This window comes from Vanrija albida (assembly GCF_041260175.1).
Source record: "Vanrija albida strain AlHP1 chromosome Unknown contig_5, whole genome shotgun sequence".
Classification (NCBI taxonomy): Eukaryota; Fungi; Basidiomycota; class Tremellomycetes; order Trichosporonales; family Trichosporonaceae; genus Vanrija; species Vanrija albida.
Genome location: NW_027191424.1, coordinates 1,789,149 through 1,804,947, shown reverse-complemented (window position 1 = coordinate 1,804,947; position 15,799 = coordinate 1,789,149). Strand labels below are relative to the sequence as shown.

The following is a 15,799-nucleotide window of genomic DNA, read 5'->3' as shown; positions in this document are numbered from 1 at the left end:
TGGGGGAAAAACCCGGAAAAACTCGTCGTGAGAGTCAACCAGTAGTCACGGTCACAGGGTGTATTTGCACTCGTTTGCTTGCTGTCGACGACGACAGAGCACGCAGCGAGTGTACAGGTGCATGCGAGCACGCACGCGCTGCAAGCATGAGGTGCAGCCAAGTGCCACATCGGCCACCGTAGGAGCCCAAGCGCGCGATAATCTGCCACGACTCTCCGCCATCCGCGGCCTCCTTCCGTCGGTAATCACACACGACACTCCTCTCGAGCCCATGCAAGCCCGCGCAATCTCGTCCTGCCCGTGCTCCCAGGTCCACCGCAGGCGCGATCATCTCTCGAGCTTCAGCTGTCCCAGCCAGTCCAGGCGCCGCTCTTAGCAGTCCATCCGTCCTGCCACACCCTCGCCACTCGCCCCGACCACCCCGTCCGCTGACACATGCATATGCGATGAGAAGTGTAAAGTGTATACGAGCCGCCTACTTGCCGAGACGCTTGCGCTCAGCCTTGGTAGCCTGATGGGTCAGCAGCTATCTCGGAGTTCAACCCACCTTTCTCCTCTTCTGGTACTTGTGCTTGTTCATCTTCTTTTTGCGCTTGCGCCTGACCGAGTCGAGGCTGACGACCTCGTCGACGGCGGAGACGTCAAGGCGGGCAAGGAGCCCGTTGAGGCCCTTGAGCGCGTCGTCGAGGTTGGCCTGCTCAGCGGCCGAGGGGACAGCCGGGGCCTCAGCCACACGTCCGCCGAGGCGGGCGAGCGCGGCGTCCCACACGCTCTCGGCGGCCTCGGCGTGCCGTGAGGCCGCGGCGTCGAGCGCGGCCGACAGCTGCGCGTCGTTGTCGACATCCAGCACGACGGCGCTGGGCGCGGCCTCCTTGCCGAGGTGGTGGCTCATGGCAGGGTGCGCAAATGCGCGGGTCAGACGCAGGTGGTCGCCCAGGCCCGAGCCGTTGCTGGCGGGGGCGCTCTCCAGCGCGTCAGCGGCCGAAGGCGCGGCCGGGAGCTCGAACAGAGGCGCCGTCGAGCCGCGCCCAGGCTGGAGGTAGGACGCGGTGCCGGCGTGCACGGGAAGCGGCATGTGCGCGGGCGTGAAGCCGAGGTGGAGGCCGGCCTGGAAGGGGTAGAGCGTGACGGGGCGGAAGGAGAACTGGGCCGCGAACGGCGTCTGGGGCTCGGACGTCGTCTCGGGTGTGGCGAGCGCGCGGCGCAGGCGGCGGCCGCGGGTCGGCTCTGCTGCTGGCGCGGCGGCGGCGACGGGGGTGCGCTTGAGCGCGACGCGGACGGGGCGGGAGCGGCCGCGGGTCGGCGCACGCGCCGTGGACGACGCCTCGAGCGCCGGCGCGGCGGCGCGCGACGCGGGCGACGAGTAGAGTCGTCGGAGCAGCATGGTGTGGGTGTGGTTGAGATTGCGAGGTGCTTTGTCGCTGCAAAAGACGGTTTGCGCCGGCGACAGGAAGGCTGTGGTGGGTGGATTTGATCCCGCGGGCAGAGGTCACGTGACTCGACTTGGACCAGTTGAGATTTCGAGAATGGAGAGTGTGAGGAGATTGGGCGACTCGTGCTCGACAACAACAGCAACAACGACATGGCCACCGCCGTCAAGCGCTCGCACGACACGATGACGACGCAGGAGTCAAGCGAGGTGCTCCTCCGCGAGCCGCAGGTGGGTACCGAGTCGCGGTTCCAGGCCGCCTGGGGCGTTCTACCGGACAACTTCTCGCCCGTCCCCCTCGTCACTCGCTGACACCCCCCGCAGAAGCGCTGGTACCGCCAGCGCGCGCACGCCAACGTCTTTACCGATCACGAGCTCGACTACCCCGCCTCGCCGGACCAGATGGACTGGGCGTCCCACTACCCGGCCTACTTCCCGGCCAAGGACGGCACGGAGCAGAAGCAGGTCGAGTGGGCCGACGTCGGGTGCGGGTTCGGTGGACTTATCATGGCCCTGGGGCCGCAGTTCCCCGACACGCTGATGCTGGGTGAGTGGTGTGAGCGGGGGGGTGGGGGGCTGGGGGTAAGGAGGGTGCAGGGTGGTGCGGTGTGTCACGCCGCTGGATCGTGCCACTTGTCCAAGTGGCCAAGGGGCCAGCGTTCCTCGCTGAGGGGCAATACCCAGCCCCAGCTCCGCCTCAGCCTGCTCGTCTGCTCTCTCGCTTCGCTCGCCCGCAGCCGCTAACCCCCCAGGCATGGAGATCCGCGTCTCAGTCACTCAGTACGTCGCCGACCGCATCGCGCACCAGCGCCAGCTCGCCGACAAGCCCGGAGGATACCAGAACGTATCGGTGATCCGCGCCAACAGCATGAAGCACATGCCCAACTTCTTCGCAAAGGGCCAGCTGTCCAAGATCTTCTTCCTGTTCCCCGACCCGCACTTCAAGCTGCGCAAGCAGAAGGCGCGTATCGTGACGACGGCGCTGCTGGCCGAGTACGCATATGTGCTGCGGCCCGGCGGCATCATGTACACGGTGACGGATGTGAAGGGTGAGTGCGAGCGAGTGCAGCGAGCGGGGCGAAGCCGCGCCGATGCCATACCCCAGTCCCACCCCCTGACACCCCCTAGACCTCCACGAGTGGATGGACGCGCACTCGCGCGCGCACAAGCTGTTCGAGTACATCCCGACCGAGGAGATGGTCGACGACCCGATCCTGCTGGCGGCCAGGACGGCGACCGAGGAGGGGCGCAAGGTGGAGCGCAACGGCGGCGACAAGTGGGTCGCGTGTTTCCGGCGGCTGCCCGATCCGGAGGCGTAGAGGGCGCCGCGAAGCGGCGAGCGGCTGGCTGGCGGGCGTGGGTGCGTGGGTGCGTGCGTGTGCATGCGCATGCATGCATGCATGCATGCATGCACGCGTGCACGTGTGCATGACGCGTAGAGAGTGCAGCGCGACGTGGAGGAGTGGAGAGACGCAGCCGCGTCGGCCGTGGCACCGGGCGTAGGGTGGGAATGTGGCACGGATCCAGCGTGGCGGCGTCATGGGCCGGCGCCGGCCGGCAGCGGCCGGCAGCGGCCACTCGCCGCCCATGCCGGGGTGCCGGCGGCAGTGGGCGGGCGCGGGGCGGCCAGTGGGCGATAGCATGGATAGCGTGGGCGATAGCATGCATTGTATAGATAAGGCGGGTGGTGCGTGCTGCAGCTCACCACCGCACTCACTCACCCAACGACCTCACCCAACGACAACCCCTCCCAACCCGCGCCCACACCACACCATGCCAGTCCTCGTCCCCCCGCACAGCGCGCACGGCCACCTGAGCTGGTCGCCGTCGCCGCCGTCGTCTCCCCCCGCGCCCGCGCCAATCGCCCTCATCCCAGACTTTGCAGCGTACCTGCAGCCGCGCGTGCGCCGGCTCACGGCGGTGAGCGAGGCGCGCGCCGCCAGCCTGTCCCTGTCGCTGTCGGCCAGCCCGAGCCCGGCCGCTAGCCCGGTGCTCGCGGCGAGCGAGCCCGAGCCAGTCGACGAGCCCAGCGTCGTGAGTGGCCCGTGACATACTCCAGAGTCGGCACTAACGCCGCAGCGCACGACCTTCACCTTTGCAGCGGCGCTAAGCGAGGGCGAGTACGCCGCGCTCGACCGGCTCACCCTCGACGTCTTCCACGAGCGCGCGCTGTCGCCCTACCACTCTGGATTCCTCGTCCGTCCCGCCGGCGATGCGGGCGACGAGTTCGCCACGCGCTTCTGGGTCCAGACGGCCGCGCGCTACTCTGGCGAGTTTGAGCCCGCCGTCCTGGGGTTCATCCGCGCCGTGCTCGGGGATAAGGGCCTGCGTATCGACGTGCGCGTCGAGGACGACGACGTGTGGTAGGTAGGCTGTCGCCACTCCACCACACCACACCGCACCGCACCGCTCCACTGTGTCTACTCTATGCGCTGTACGACCCGGCGGCACACCCCGCTCGCTGGCCATACAACCGCCGCCGCCGCCGCCGCCACCCCGTCTCAGCTGGCCCCTCCCGCACTCGCACCGCTACGCGGTGCTCGCACTCGCGCCCGTGCCCATGACTACATGTTCATATCTACCTATACGCAGCGATGCACCGATCCGCACCTAACTGCTCACCTTGTTCTTAATCCTAGTAAGGTACTGAGCATAGCTGCTCATGTGGTCCATCCGGTCCTCAATGAGCAGGCTCAGCGCCCACGAGCGCAGCGCAGGCTCGGCGTCCGACTTGACAACATACAAGTGCGGGCGGTACACGCCACGGCGCAGCTCGCGCGTCTTGGCAACAATCGCGTTGACGCGCGTGTTGAAGCTGTTGTCCAGAACCGGCAGCGTGTACTTGCCGCCCTGCAGCTCGGCGTACGAGTCCAAGTCGAACACGTCCTGGATGAGCTTGGGCACAGCCTCCTGCCCGACCCAGAGGAACATGTTCTGTCCGTCCTCGATGAGGAACAGGCCGTGGCGCTCGAGCCGCTCCGACGTCAGGTTGAGTGCTGGCGGCAGGATCACGCCGTGCTCGCCAATCGTGCCCGCCTCGGCAGGCATGTTGTGCAGCGAGTAGAACCGTGCGTGGATGTAGGGGATGAGCGACTGCGTTGGCAGCGTCGTGAGCAGGTCCTGCGCGTACGCACGGAGGTCGGGAGGGATCGTCGAGCCCTCGCGCAGACCAACGTGCTTGACGAGCGCGCAGGCGAGCAGGGGCAGAAGGGCCAGGTTGGCGGGCACGGCCAGTTGCGCAGAGGCACCCGCAGACCCAGCAATCTGGTTCTTGTACACCGACAGCTGGTCGCTGACCTTGTTGGTGACGAGGTTGCGCGCGTCGTCGAGCGAGCCGCCAGAGAGCGTCTTCTCCACCGCCTTGTTGGCGAGCCACGACGCAATCGCCACCTGGTCGGCAGACGCGTACAGCTGGGCAATCGAGTCGGTCGTGGGCATGGCCTGCGTGATGACACGGATGCGGCGCTCGCCGTAGCACGTGGTATGCAAGATGGCAGTCTGGAGAACCACAAACGGCTGCTTCAGGTCCTCTTCCAATTGCAGCTCGATAACGTAGTTCTGGTCAAGCGGCAGGACGGGCAGCGCCAGGAGGTCGGTCGAGCGGATGAAGAAGTTGCCGTGGAATGCCGACATGCGGATTCCGCGCGACGCACGCACACGGATGACGGCCTCGAGGCCGATGGGTGCGGCGAGCGACTTGCCGAACTCGGTCGCAAACTTGATCGTGTCCTCCGAACGCGACGCGTTGAAGCCGGGGTACAGGTACGTCTGGCCAGCAGTGTAGCGGGGCAGGCACGACAGCGTTGCGACGTCCGTGTATGACGACGAGAACAGGAACATGTCGACCGACACCTGCGACTTTGAGCACTCGATGGCGAACGTCTTGTAGAAGCTGTTGGCGGCGACGAGCAGCGAGCTCTCCTTGGACGTGCCGAGTAGCTTGGGGTCGTCGCGGGGCTTAAGAGCGCCAGTACCGATGGTGGGGAGCGAAGCCGAGAGCGCGATAATCTTGCCACCAATCTTGCCGATAAGCTCGTGGGCGGCCTGGAGACCCGAGCCAAGAGCGTTGCCGACGACGTGCGAGTCCTGGAACATGTCGCTGAGCTTGCCGAGGAGGTTCTCGATCGCAGGGCGCGACTCGGTGAGGTTGACGAGCAGGTCGACGGGTTGCGGCAGGAAGACGTCAGAGAGGTCCGACACAACCAGCATCGACGCCTCCTGGTCGGGTCCACCGGGAAGCGAGAAGAAGTGCAGGCTGGTCGACACGGCAATGAACGCAATCTTGGTCCGCTTGTCCTCGTTGGGGATGTTGTCGAGCGACTCGAGGATCGAACGTGCCGCCGTAGCGACCATGCCCGACTGGATCGCCGGCTGGCTCACGTCAATCACGAAGCAGTAGACTGGCGGCTGGGGCGGGCGGACCATGTACTCAGTCGGGGCGATAAACTCGACGACCGAGTGGTTGAGCTCCTTGCGGGCCCAGCGGTCGGCCGGCTTGTTCTCGGCAGAGTCCCAGTCGAACAGCTGCGGCACCTCGTTGCTCAGGCCACACATGCAGCACTTCCAGCGGTTGCCGCCCTCGGTGAAGGTGACGAACGGGTTGATGTACACTCGGCAGCGACGGCATCGGGCAATGACCGAGTCGGACACCACAGGCACCGGGTCGTCGCCGTCCGACTCTCTGAACGAGCGGTACGGCGCCATGACGAGCGCGAGCGGGAGCTTGGACTTGTTGAGCAGGCTCTGGGTCGCGGGCATCGAAGCGAGCGTGCAGCGCTGGTACGACGGGTCAGGGAGGATGTGGGCCGAGTTTGTGACCGACGCGTTGGAGGGGAGGAGCGCCGGAGGGGGAGAAGCGTCAAGCGCGCGCACGTCGGGCTGCAGGCCGATCAGGTTGACCGTGTGCACGGGGTGCAGCTGCTTGGGCTCGGCGAACGTCTGCTGAGGCTGGGCGTACTGCTGGCCGTAGCCTGCGGGCTGCTGGGGCTGGCCGCCGACGTTGAGGTTCTGGAACTGGCCAGCGACCTGGTCGACGCCGGGCTGTCCGTACGCCGGCTGCTGGGGCTGTCCGTACGCTGGCTGCTGGGGCTGTCCATAAGCCGGCTGCTGGGGCTGTCCATACGCCGGCTGCTTCTGGTCGGCCGCGGCGGGGGAGAAGAACTGGGGCGCAGCGTCCTGCTGCTGGAAGCCTGGCTGCTGCTGAGCGGGCTGTGTCGGCTGCTGGTATCCGCCAACAGAGTAACCCCCCTGCTGCTGCTGCTGCTGCTGGCCCGTGCCGTACACCTGCTCCATCTGCTGTGTGGGGTACTGCCGCCTCTTCGAGTGGCCGCCGCCGCCCTGCTGCGGGGGCGGAGATGTCGACTGGGCGGGGCCACCGAACACTGGCTGGGTTGGGACTTCCCACTGCGACTGGCCCGTCGCCGAGTCTGGCGCGTTAGGACCGTGATGGAGCTGCGGCACTCACTGTAGTAGACATATTGGGCCGACTGGGCGTCCCACCTAGCCTCCCAGCCGTTGGGCAAGTGAACCTCCTGGACGTTCATGACGAGGGCGTGTCGTGGTGCTGTTCGGCCAAGTGCTCGCTTGTTGCTTTATGTGTGCTGGCGCGAGCGCTGTTACGGCCGTTTTAGGCGCCTGATGGACGAGGACGTGGGAGGGGGGAGGATTAGTTAGGTGGAGTTGTAAGATGAGATGCTGTCGTGTCCAAGAGGGGAGCGATGTCGTGTCGTGGGTGGGAGGGTTGTCTGCGTGGTGATCGGATTTGTTGGTGAGGTGCACCGTGTGCGATTGTGACGTGCACCCAGCCAGGCTGGCAAGCAGTACGTCGCCGGGTGGTGCCTTCCAGCGCAATGGGCACCCACCCACCGTAGCCTACGGCCCCTCCACCCTGGCACCGTGGGTCACTCGCTGGCTGGCCACGAGCCGCCACAAAGCGATCAGTGCACGGTGTAATCGGGAAATTAAGAACGGCGACTGGAGACCCCGCATCTCTCTCACCCAGTCGTCACTCAACTCACTCAGCGACACTTGGATTGTTTGGTTTGGCCATCACATCAGACTCCAACATCAACACAATGCTGCAGACAAGTCTTCTGGCAACAGGCCACGCAGACCTCGTGACGCGTGAGTAGATCACACCCGCTAGCAAATCTGGTACCCAGCTGACAACCCCCAGACGTCGTCTACGACTTCTACGGCGAGCGACGTGAGTGCCTTCCTCGGCCACACTAACCCCCAGTGGCCACCTGCTCTGCCGACCACAAGATCAAGGTCTTCCGCCAGATGCCCGACGGGACGTGGGAGCCCGAGACCGAGTGGAAGGTGGGTTCAACGGCCCTTGCAACAACCCACTGACGCCAGGCGCACGACGCTCCCATCCTCCACCTGTCGTTCGCGCACCCGATCCACGGGCCGCTCCTCGCATCGTCGAGCCACGACCGCACTGTGCGGATATGGGAGGAGATCCCGTCGCCCTCCGCGGCGACCGGCGCGCCGCGTTGGGCCGAGCGCGCGGTGCTCACGGGCGCCAAGGGCTCTGTCCGCGCCGTCGAGTTCTCGCCCCCCAACCCGCAGTACGGGCTGCGCGTCGCCTCGATCGCGACCGACAGCCACTTGCGCGTGCACACGTCGCTCGACCCCGAGCTCAACGACTGGTCGCTCGTGTTCGACGTGCATGTCCCGTCGCTGGCTGCGCCGCACGGCGAGGAGGCACCCGCGCCGTCGACTCCGGGTGACGGGCCAGCCGCTGCCGAGGCAGCTACCGGCGGCTGGGGCATCAGCTGGTGCAAGGAGAAGTGGTGGGGCAGCGTGATCGCCGTGTTTTCTGGAACGTCGCCGACGGCCAAGATTGTCACGCTTGACCCGTTCCCCAAGGCCGCCGCGCTGCTCCAGGTGCCCGGCGCGACGTCCCCGCTCACGGCGGTTGCGTGGGCGCCGTCCTGCGGCCGCAGCTACCACCTCATCGCGACGGGCTCGCGCGACGGCGCCGTGCGGATCTGGCAGGTGCAGCCCCCCGCGGACGAGGAGGGTGCGCCGCGCTCGTGGACGTCCGAGGTCGTCGCCGAGTTTCCCAAGGGCGCGAGGATCGGCATGGTCGAGTGGAACGCGACGGGCACGACGTTGACCACGTCGGACGACGAGGGCGTGATTAGGATATACAAGCGTGAGTGTTTGGGCCTGTGGGCGGCGCTGATTCGCAGCGACGTACGCTAAGAACTGGAAGCTCTTGGGCAAGATGACGGCCGAGGAGCCGCTGGGCGACGAGTAGAGGAAGTCGAGTTTAAGCACACGCGCTGCCGCTGTATAGTAACCGCTCAGATACCAATGCATGATTACAGACACCACATGTCCCTGCCTCTACTACTATGATGGTGCTGCTAGTTGAGCTTGGAAACAAGTGCGCGCGTGTCGCGGAGCTCGACGAGCTTGGCAATGGCGTCGTCGACCTTGACCGTCTGCTCACGGCCCTGCACCTCGTCGTCACGGTTACGGATGTTGACGGCATCGGCCTCAAACTCGTCCTGTCCGACGACCATGATGAAGTTGTACTGCTGTGTCTGGCCAGTGCGGATCTTCTTGTTGAGCGTGTTGTCCGAAAGGTCGGCCTCGGCGTAGATGCCCGCGTCCGAGAAGCGCTGCGCGACCTTGGTGGCGTAGTCGCCGAACTTGGCCGCAACGGGGATGACGACCACCTGGCGTGGTGAGAGCCAGAAGGGCCACTTGCCACCGCAGTTCTCCGTGATGATGGCGAGGAAACGCTCGATCGAGCCGAGAATGGCACGGTGGATCATGACAGGACGGTGGAACTGGGTGCCGTCCGAGGCAGTCTCCTTGCCGCGGTACTCGAGGTCGAAGCGCTCGGGCAGCTGGAAGTCGAGCTGGATCGTACCACACTGCCACTTGCGGCCGAGGGCGTCGGTGAGGTCGAAGTCGAGCTTGGGGCCGTAGAAGGCCGCGTCCTCGGGGTTGGTGTGCCAGTTGCCCGGCACGCGGTCCTCGAGGACTGCCCGGAGCGAGGCCTCGGCCTTGTCCCAGACGGCGAGGTCGCCCATCCACTTCTCGGGGTTGCGGGTCGAGAGACCGACACGGTAGGAGAAGCCGAAGGGCTTGTAGATGGCGTCGAGGAAGTCGAAGGCGCCGTAGAGCTCCTGCTCAATCTGGTCGACGGTACAGAAGATGTGGGCTGGGTGTTGGGTGAGCCTCAGTCCCAGAGCCTAGTGACACCCCACTTACCATCGTCCTGGACGAACCTCCTGACACGGGTGAGGCCGGAAAGCGCACCCGTGGCCTCGTTACGGTGGAGGACACCAAACTCGGCCATGCGGATGGGGAGCTCACGGTAGGTGCGGTCACGCGAAGCGAAGATGACACAGTGGCCGGGGCAGTTCATGGGCTTGAGGGCAAACTGCTCCTCCTCCACCTTGAGCGTGAACATGTCCTTGGCGTAGTGCTGCCAGTGACCCGAGGTCTGCCAGAGCTTCGAGTTGAACATGTTGGGCGAGCCGACCTCGACAAAGTTGCGCTTGTGGTACTCCTCGCGAACAAACTTCATGAGCGCGTTCTCGATACGCTTGCCGTGGGGAAGCATGAAGGGCGATCCGGGGCTGAGCTCGGAGAAGAACCACAGCTCCTGGTCCTTGCCGATCTTGCGGTGGTCGCGCTTGGCAGCCTCCTCCTGGAGCTTCTTCCACTCGGTCATCTGCTTCGAGTCGGGGAACGACATGCCGTAGACACGCTGGAAGGAGTCGTTCTTGGCGTCACCGAGGAAGTATGACGACGAGTTCTGGTGGGTCAGTATGATGCCATCAGCTCTGTACCCACCTTGGTGACAGCAAGAGACTTGATACGGCCCGTGTGGGGAACATGAGGACCGAGACACAGGTCAATAAGAGGGCCACAGCGGTAGACAGTCGACGAGGTGCCGTCCGGAACCTTGTCGTTGATGTAGTGCTGCTTGTACTTGTTGTACTGGGCGCGTCAACATGGCCCACACTTGTATCTTACCTTGAACATCTCGAGGAGCACCTCCTTGGGGAGCGAAAGGCGCTCGAAAGGCTGCTTCTCCTTGACGACCTTGGACGCGACCTGCTCAATGCCCTTGTGGTCCTCCTGGCTGATGGTGCGCTCGTTGGCGAGGCCCATGTCGTAGAAGAAACCACCCTCGGGAAGGGGAGGACCGTAGCCGAGGCAGCATCCCTCGAACGAGCGCTCACAGGCCTCACCGAGAACGTGGGCCGACGAGTGCCAGAAGACCTGACGCGCCTCGTAGTCGTTCTCGGGCGAGTCAAAGTCGAGGAGAGCGAGGTCGACCGAGGCCTCGAGCGGGCGGTTCAGGTCCCAGAGCTCCTGGTTGTTGACCTTGGCAATGATGACACGGTCTGCCAACGACGCGGCGATGCCCTTGGCGATGGACAGGGGGGTGGTCTCCCAGGCGGTACCCTCGATCTTCTTGCCATCAGGCAGCGTGACGGTGATGGGCACGCGGGGCTGCTCGGCGACAAAGGCCTTGTACTTGGCCATGTGCTCGTCGAAGATCTTGATACGCTCCTCAAAGAACTCGGGCGGGGGGCTCAGCTCGCCAGAGGGAGGGGGCCCCTTCTTCTTCTCTTTCTTCTCCTTCTTCTCCTTGCCGGCGCCGGCAGCAGGAGCAGCAGCGGGGGCGGGCGCGGCAGGCTTTACCTCGGCGGCGGGGGCAGCGGCAGCGGCGGGGGCGGCCATTTTGCTGATTGTGGTAGAGTGGATAGAGCGCAAAGCTGAGATAGGCGACTTGTTGCTCTGTGCGTGTGTCGTTGCGGGGAACGAGCGTTGGTGTATGGTCCGGGCCAGCGGCGCGAGTTTGATGTGGCGTGTAGCGGGAGTCGAGAGAGTGGTGAGGTTGAGCGCGGTCCTTGTCCAACGGCTAGTGCTCATATACGCGCCAGCGTCGTGCGGAGTGAGGGAGTGAGTGAGTAGTCTTGTTTTTGTTGAGTCGACAAGATGTCAGTGTGCTGCGTGCATGTGCACCCACACCCACACCCACACCCAGCTCCCCGCCTGCACGTCGCGCAGTCGACAAGCTCGGGAAATTCGAGTCGTCAGGGGGTTACCTCAGTTAGGCACGCATAACGCTACACGCGCCTTTCCGCCTCCTCCACCAATCTTGAATTGTTGGTGCTTGCTTGCTTGCTCGCTCGCTGTTGGCGGCTGCTCTCCTCGTCGTCGGCCGTCGACATCGACCTGCATCGACAACTGCACATCCACCACCTCCAAACAACCTTCGACCTCCTCCCTCTCAACACAGGCTGCAACTCGGCACGTAGCAAACAGGTCACGCCAAACCGATACCGCTACCGCTGCAGAGCTGCCCGCCACCTCTCCGACCTCTTCCCTTCGCCTCATCAAAAGCCACATCACATCACAATGGCGGACGCCGAGCCGGCAGGCCGCGTGATCACGCTCGTGCACGACGGCGAGCAGCTCGATGTGCCCCTCGACCTGCTCGGAGACACCGAATACGAGGACATCGCCCAGGCCCTCAAGGGTTTCAATGCCGAGTGCCCGACATGGACCCAGATCGCGCGCGAGCACTGGCGCGCGGGGCGGCTGAACAAGACTGAGGAGCTGCTTGTCGACGGTATCGACTGTGAGTGGTGCTGAGTGGTACCGATGGGGAGTGGCCGAGGCTAATGGCTCGCAGTCTTTGCCCAGGCCAGGCCGGTCGACCACTTCGCACTCGTCAACCTTCATGCCATGTTCGCGCACCTGCATCTCGCGCTGGCGCGGACGGCGCCGAAGACCATCTCTCCGTTTGCGAGTGAGTGGGGCTGAATAGGGCTTGCTTGGGGGCATCGGCTGACTGGAACAGAGTACGATGTTATCCCAGCGGGAACGAGGACAAAAGACGACCATTACATCGCCGCGACGCAACAGCTGGAGCGTGCAGAGGACGCTCTTCGTTCGGCTGGCGCTGGCCCCGAAGACGAGCCCATCAGCGTGACCATGGCCAAGAGTAGGTCGCGTACCCAAGTCCGCGCTCACACCGCAGTCATCCTCTACCTCGCTCGTGGACAGCCCGCCGTCGCGGCTCCCTTTGTCGAGAGATTATTGTTGAGACAGCCCAACAACCTGGCTGGGCTTACTGCCCACGTGAGTTTGAAGAAAGGTACAACGCTGACTATTCAGGCTCGCTTGCAGTTCTCCAGGAGGCAGCACGACGCCGCCTTGGTGACATATCAAAAGATGCTTCAGCTCAACCCGGACATGAGCCCTGATCCGCGAATCGGCCTCGGCCTCTGCGCGTATGTCCTTGGTGACAAGGAGCGTGCACGTGCAGCATGGACCCGTGCACACCAGAGGGTGGGTCAGTTTGCGTATCTGGACGCTAATGGTGACAGGATCCCGGAGCGTACGCCCCTCGTCTTCTCCTGGGCCTGGCATCGTTGAATGCGGCCCGCGAACCATCGTTCTCGATGGCTGATCGGCTGGCGTACGAGACTGAGGGTGTGGCACATGTTCAGGCGGCGTTCAAGATCAACAACAAGAACACTGCTGCGGCTCTCGCCCTCGCCACCATCACCGGCCAAGCCGGCAAGGTGCCTGTCGCTTCCAAGCTGGCCGAGCGTGCGATCCAGTTCTCGGACAACAAGAGGAGCACCGTTCTGTCCAACGCCGAGCGTGGTCGCCTGGGGTTCATTGCTGGGGATGTCGCCGACGCCGGCAAGTTCATCGCTGCCGCAAAGGCGGAGAACCCTCAGGACGTCAACATCATCGCCGAGTTGACCCTCGCCCAGATTGCTATCAAGACGGGCAACCTGCGTGAGGCCCTCAACTTCGTGGAGCAGACTGCCAAACGCCTGGGAGGCAAGGGTCCCTTTGAGTTTGCAGTCCTGCACGCTTCGCTCCTCGCCTACCCACATCTTGGTATGCCGGCGGACGAGCAGGCCCGCAACCGTCTCACGGCTCGCAACATTCTCTCCGAGATTCAGAACGTCTTCACTGCTGCTACGACCGAAGAAGACTGGGCCAAGCTCCGCGGTATCGCCAGCGATGCCGACACGTTTGTCGAGCTGGCCAAGCTCTGGCAGGACGAGAGCGTGGAGAAGGCCATCACGGCGTACCAGAGTGCCATCTCCATCAAGGCCGACGCCGAGGAGCTGTCCGAGTCGCAGGGCGAGTCGCAGGACAAGCCCGTCGACTACCCTACTGTCCGCCTGTCCGCCAACCTTGCATCCCTCTTCTCTTCTCAGGGCGCCACTGAGGTCGCCGAGGAGCGGTACCAAGAAGCGCTGCACCTGCTCAAGGACGCCACCACTAAGGAGGCGGACCAGCTCAAGACGGTGCTGGCGTACGACCTGGGTCGTACACACGAGCAGGCTGGCGATGTGGTCAAGGCGTCCAAGTGGTTCCGTGACGTGCTCCATCAGCATCCTGAGCACGTTGAGTGTGAGTAGGCCGTGGTTCCGTCGCGCAAGGCTAACACGGCGTAGCCAAGGTCCGCCTCGCTGCTCTTGCCGCCAGCGCCGGCCGTAATGTCGAAGCAAACAGCCTTCTCAAGGAATGCTTGCATGCCGACGAGAGCAACATCTCGGTTCGCTCCGTGTACACCAAGTTCCTGATTTCCATCGGGTCCATCAAGGAGGCGTACCAGTTTGCAGCCCAGACGCTCAAGATTGGGCCCGATGCCTACACTTTCACTGCCCTGGGCTGGCTCCACTTTACGCTCGGCCGCGAGGCGAAGTCGCAGTCCGAGCAGGTCGACAGGCAGAAGCAGTTTCTGCGTAGTGCCGAGGCGTACGAGCGTGCCCTCAGCCTCGACCCAAACAATGCCGTGGCCGCACAGGGCCTTGCTATCGCCCTGGCTGAGGACACTCTGACCCCCAAGGCACTGCAGCCGGCTCCGGGTCCCGAGGAGGCCAAGCTGCGTGCACGCCTGGCAACTCAGGCTTTGACGACATTTGGCCGCATCAAGGATTCGCTTCCAGACGGGGCTGTCAACGTCAACATTGGCCACTGCTACTTCATCAAGGGAGAGGAGGAGCGTGCCATTGAGGCTGTGAGTTGTGCTTTTACCGCGAGGCATCGCTGATAATGCAGTACGGTGCTGCTCTCAACTCTGCTGGTGGTGGCCGCAAGGTTCACATCCTTCTCTACCTCTGCCGCGCGTGGTACTCGTACGCGATCAAGGAGTCGAACTTTTCGGCCATGAGCCAGTCGTTGTACTACGCAACCAAGGTGGGTTTACAGAGTCGGCGGTCACTAACCTACCAGGCGCTGCACATCCTTCCTAGCGACCGTGCGATCCTCTACAACATTGCCATGATCCAGCAGAAGGCTGCTGAGATTATGGTCTCGCTTGACCCTGCCAAGCGGACGCTTAGCGAGCTGCAGCTTGCTCTCAAGAACGCCCAGGACGCTGTTGGCCTTTTCCGCTCGCTTGCTGATGACAAGAGCCGGCCTCTGGCGTACGACCCGGACATGGCCGACCAGCGTGCGCGCTACGGTGAAAGTCTTCTCCGCAAGGCACCAGAGCAGGTGGAAAAGCAGGAGGCGTTCGAGGGCGAGACGGCTGCGCGTGTGGAGGAAGCACGTCGTGTGCGCGCCGAGGAGCAGGAGCGCATCAACGCGGCGGCGGCGAAGCGTCAATCCGAGATCCAAGCCAAGGCTGCCGAGCTCGCCGAGCAGCGCAAGGCTGCCCGCGACGAGGCGCGCCAGTGGCAGGAGGAGATCGAGACACGACGAGCCGAGGAGGAAACGCGCAAGGAGAAGCGTGCCGAGCAGCGCAAGAAACGCAAGGACGCGGGTATTGTCGACGACGACGAGGTCGACGGCGAGGACGGCGAGCGGCCACGCAAGAAGAAGCGCGGAGGCAAGAAGAAGAAGCAGAGGCAGAGCGACGACGAGGACGAGATGGACGTCGACGACGACGACGCGGCGCCGACTGGTGGAGAAGGCGAGGAGGGTGAGGAGCTGGACGAGGCCGGCGCGCGCCGCCGGACGCTGGCGCTGTTGAAGTCAAAGGTGGGTCTGTCGATGGGGGGTGAGCTGACAGTTTCAGAAGAAGAAGCAGTCACGGCGGCGCGAGGACCCCGACGACGACGACGCCGGGGGCCGAGGAGGACGCGGTGGCAAGCAGTTGTGAGTGCAGCGGTGTGTGTGTGTGGTAGTAGTGCTGACACCCGACAGCAAGTCCAAGGCTATCATCGAGGACTCGGACGACGAGGTGGAGGAGGACGCCGAGGCGGCCGTGGGTAACGGCGGAGGCGAGGACGCTGGCGGAAGCGGCGGGGAGGACAACGCGGCAGAGGACAACGCCGCGGAGGCCAACGCCTCGGGAGTGCAGAGCGAGGACGACGACGAGTAGACAGTACCATAGCATCTATGAAGCGCACGCGC

The 15,799-nt window shown here is 64.4% G+C and overlaps 7 protein-coding genes across 7 annotated transcripts; 4 read left to right on the top strand and 3 right to left on the bottom strand.

Moving 5' to 3' along the window:
* Positions 1-475: 475 nt before the first annotated feature.
* Positions 476-1,384, bottom strand: Q8F55_006847 (mitochondrial 37S ribosomal protein mS38; the record flags this gene model as incomplete). Its single annotated transcript, XM_069355287.1, has 2 exons — positions 476-511; positions 548-1,384. 2 exons carry the CDS (start codon positions 1,382-1,384, stop codon positions 476-478), a joined length of 873 nt encoding a protein of 290 aa, XP_069207358.1.
* Positions 1,385-1,582: 198 nt separating this feature from the next.
* On the top strand, positions 1,583-2,748 carry TRM8_2 (tRNA (guanine-N(7)-)-methyltransferase (tRNA(m7G46)-methyltransferase); the record flags this gene model as incomplete). Its single annotated transcript, XM_069355286.1, has 4 exons — positions 1,583-1,660; positions 1,754-1,976; positions 2,182-2,478; positions 2,558-2,748. 4 exons carry the CDS (start codon positions 1,583-1,585, stop codon positions 2,746-2,748), a joined length of 789 nt encoding a protein of 262 aa, XP_069207357.1.
* Positions 2,749-3,202: 454 nt separating this feature from the next.
* On the top strand, positions 3,203-3,796 carry Q8F55_006845 (uncharacterized protein; the record flags this gene model as incomplete). The annotated part of the gene is made up of 2 exons (XM_069355285.1): positions 3,203-3,463; positions 3,509-3,796. 2 exons carry the CDS (start codon positions 3,203-3,205, stop codon positions 3,794-3,796), a joined length of 549 nt encoding a protein of 182 aa, XP_069207356.1.
* A 243-nt stretch (positions 3,797-4,039) lies between these two features.
* Positions 4,040-6,972, bottom strand: SEC24 (COPII subunit; the record flags this gene model as incomplete). The annotated part of the gene is made up of 2 exons (XM_069355284.1): positions 4,040-6,855; positions 6,894-6,972. The coding sequence occupies 2 exons, from the start codon at positions 6,970-6,972 to the stop codon at positions 4,040-4,042; spliced, it is 2,895 nt and encodes a 964-aa protein (XP_069207355.1).
* A 531-nt stretch (positions 6,973-7,503) lies between these two features.
* SEH1 (epoxide hydrolase, soluble (sEH)) lies at positions 7,504-8,696 on the top strand (the record flags this gene model as incomplete). The annotated part of the gene is made up of 5 exons (XM_069355283.1): positions 7,504-7,552; positions 7,605-7,634; positions 7,668-7,750; positions 7,790-8,591; positions 8,629-8,696. The coding sequence occupies 5 exons, from the start codon at positions 7,504-7,506 to the stop codon at positions 8,694-8,696; spliced, it is 1,032 nt and encodes a 343-aa protein (XP_069207354.1).
* A 109-nt stretch (positions 8,697-8,805) lies between these two features.
* THS1 (threonyl-tRNA synthetase) lies at positions 8,806-11,146 on the bottom strand (the record flags this gene model as incomplete). The annotated part of the gene is made up of 4 exons (XM_069355282.1): positions 8,806-9,611; positions 9,662-10,211; positions 10,250-10,396; positions 10,433-11,146. 4 exons carry the CDS (start codon positions 11,144-11,146, stop codon positions 8,806-8,808), a joined length of 2,217 nt encoding a protein of 738 aa, XP_069207353.1.
* A 681-nt stretch (positions 11,147-11,827) lies between these two features.
* On the top strand, positions 11,828-15,767 carry CTR9 (protein required for normal CLN1 and CLN2 G1 cyclin expression; the record flags this gene model as incomplete). The annotated part of the gene is made up of 11 exons (XM_069355281.1): positions 11,828-12,050; positions 12,105-12,221; positions 12,273-12,416; positions 12,453-12,553; positions 12,590-12,763; positions 12,802-13,849; positions 13,894-14,459; positions 14,501-14,638; positions 14,675-15,424; positions 15,462-15,541; positions 15,590-15,767. The coding sequence occupies 11 exons, from the start codon at positions 11,828-11,830 to the stop codon at positions 15,765-15,767; spliced, it is 3,519 nt and encodes a 1,172-aa protein (XP_069207352.1).
* Positions 15,768-15,799: the final 32 nt, after the last annotated feature.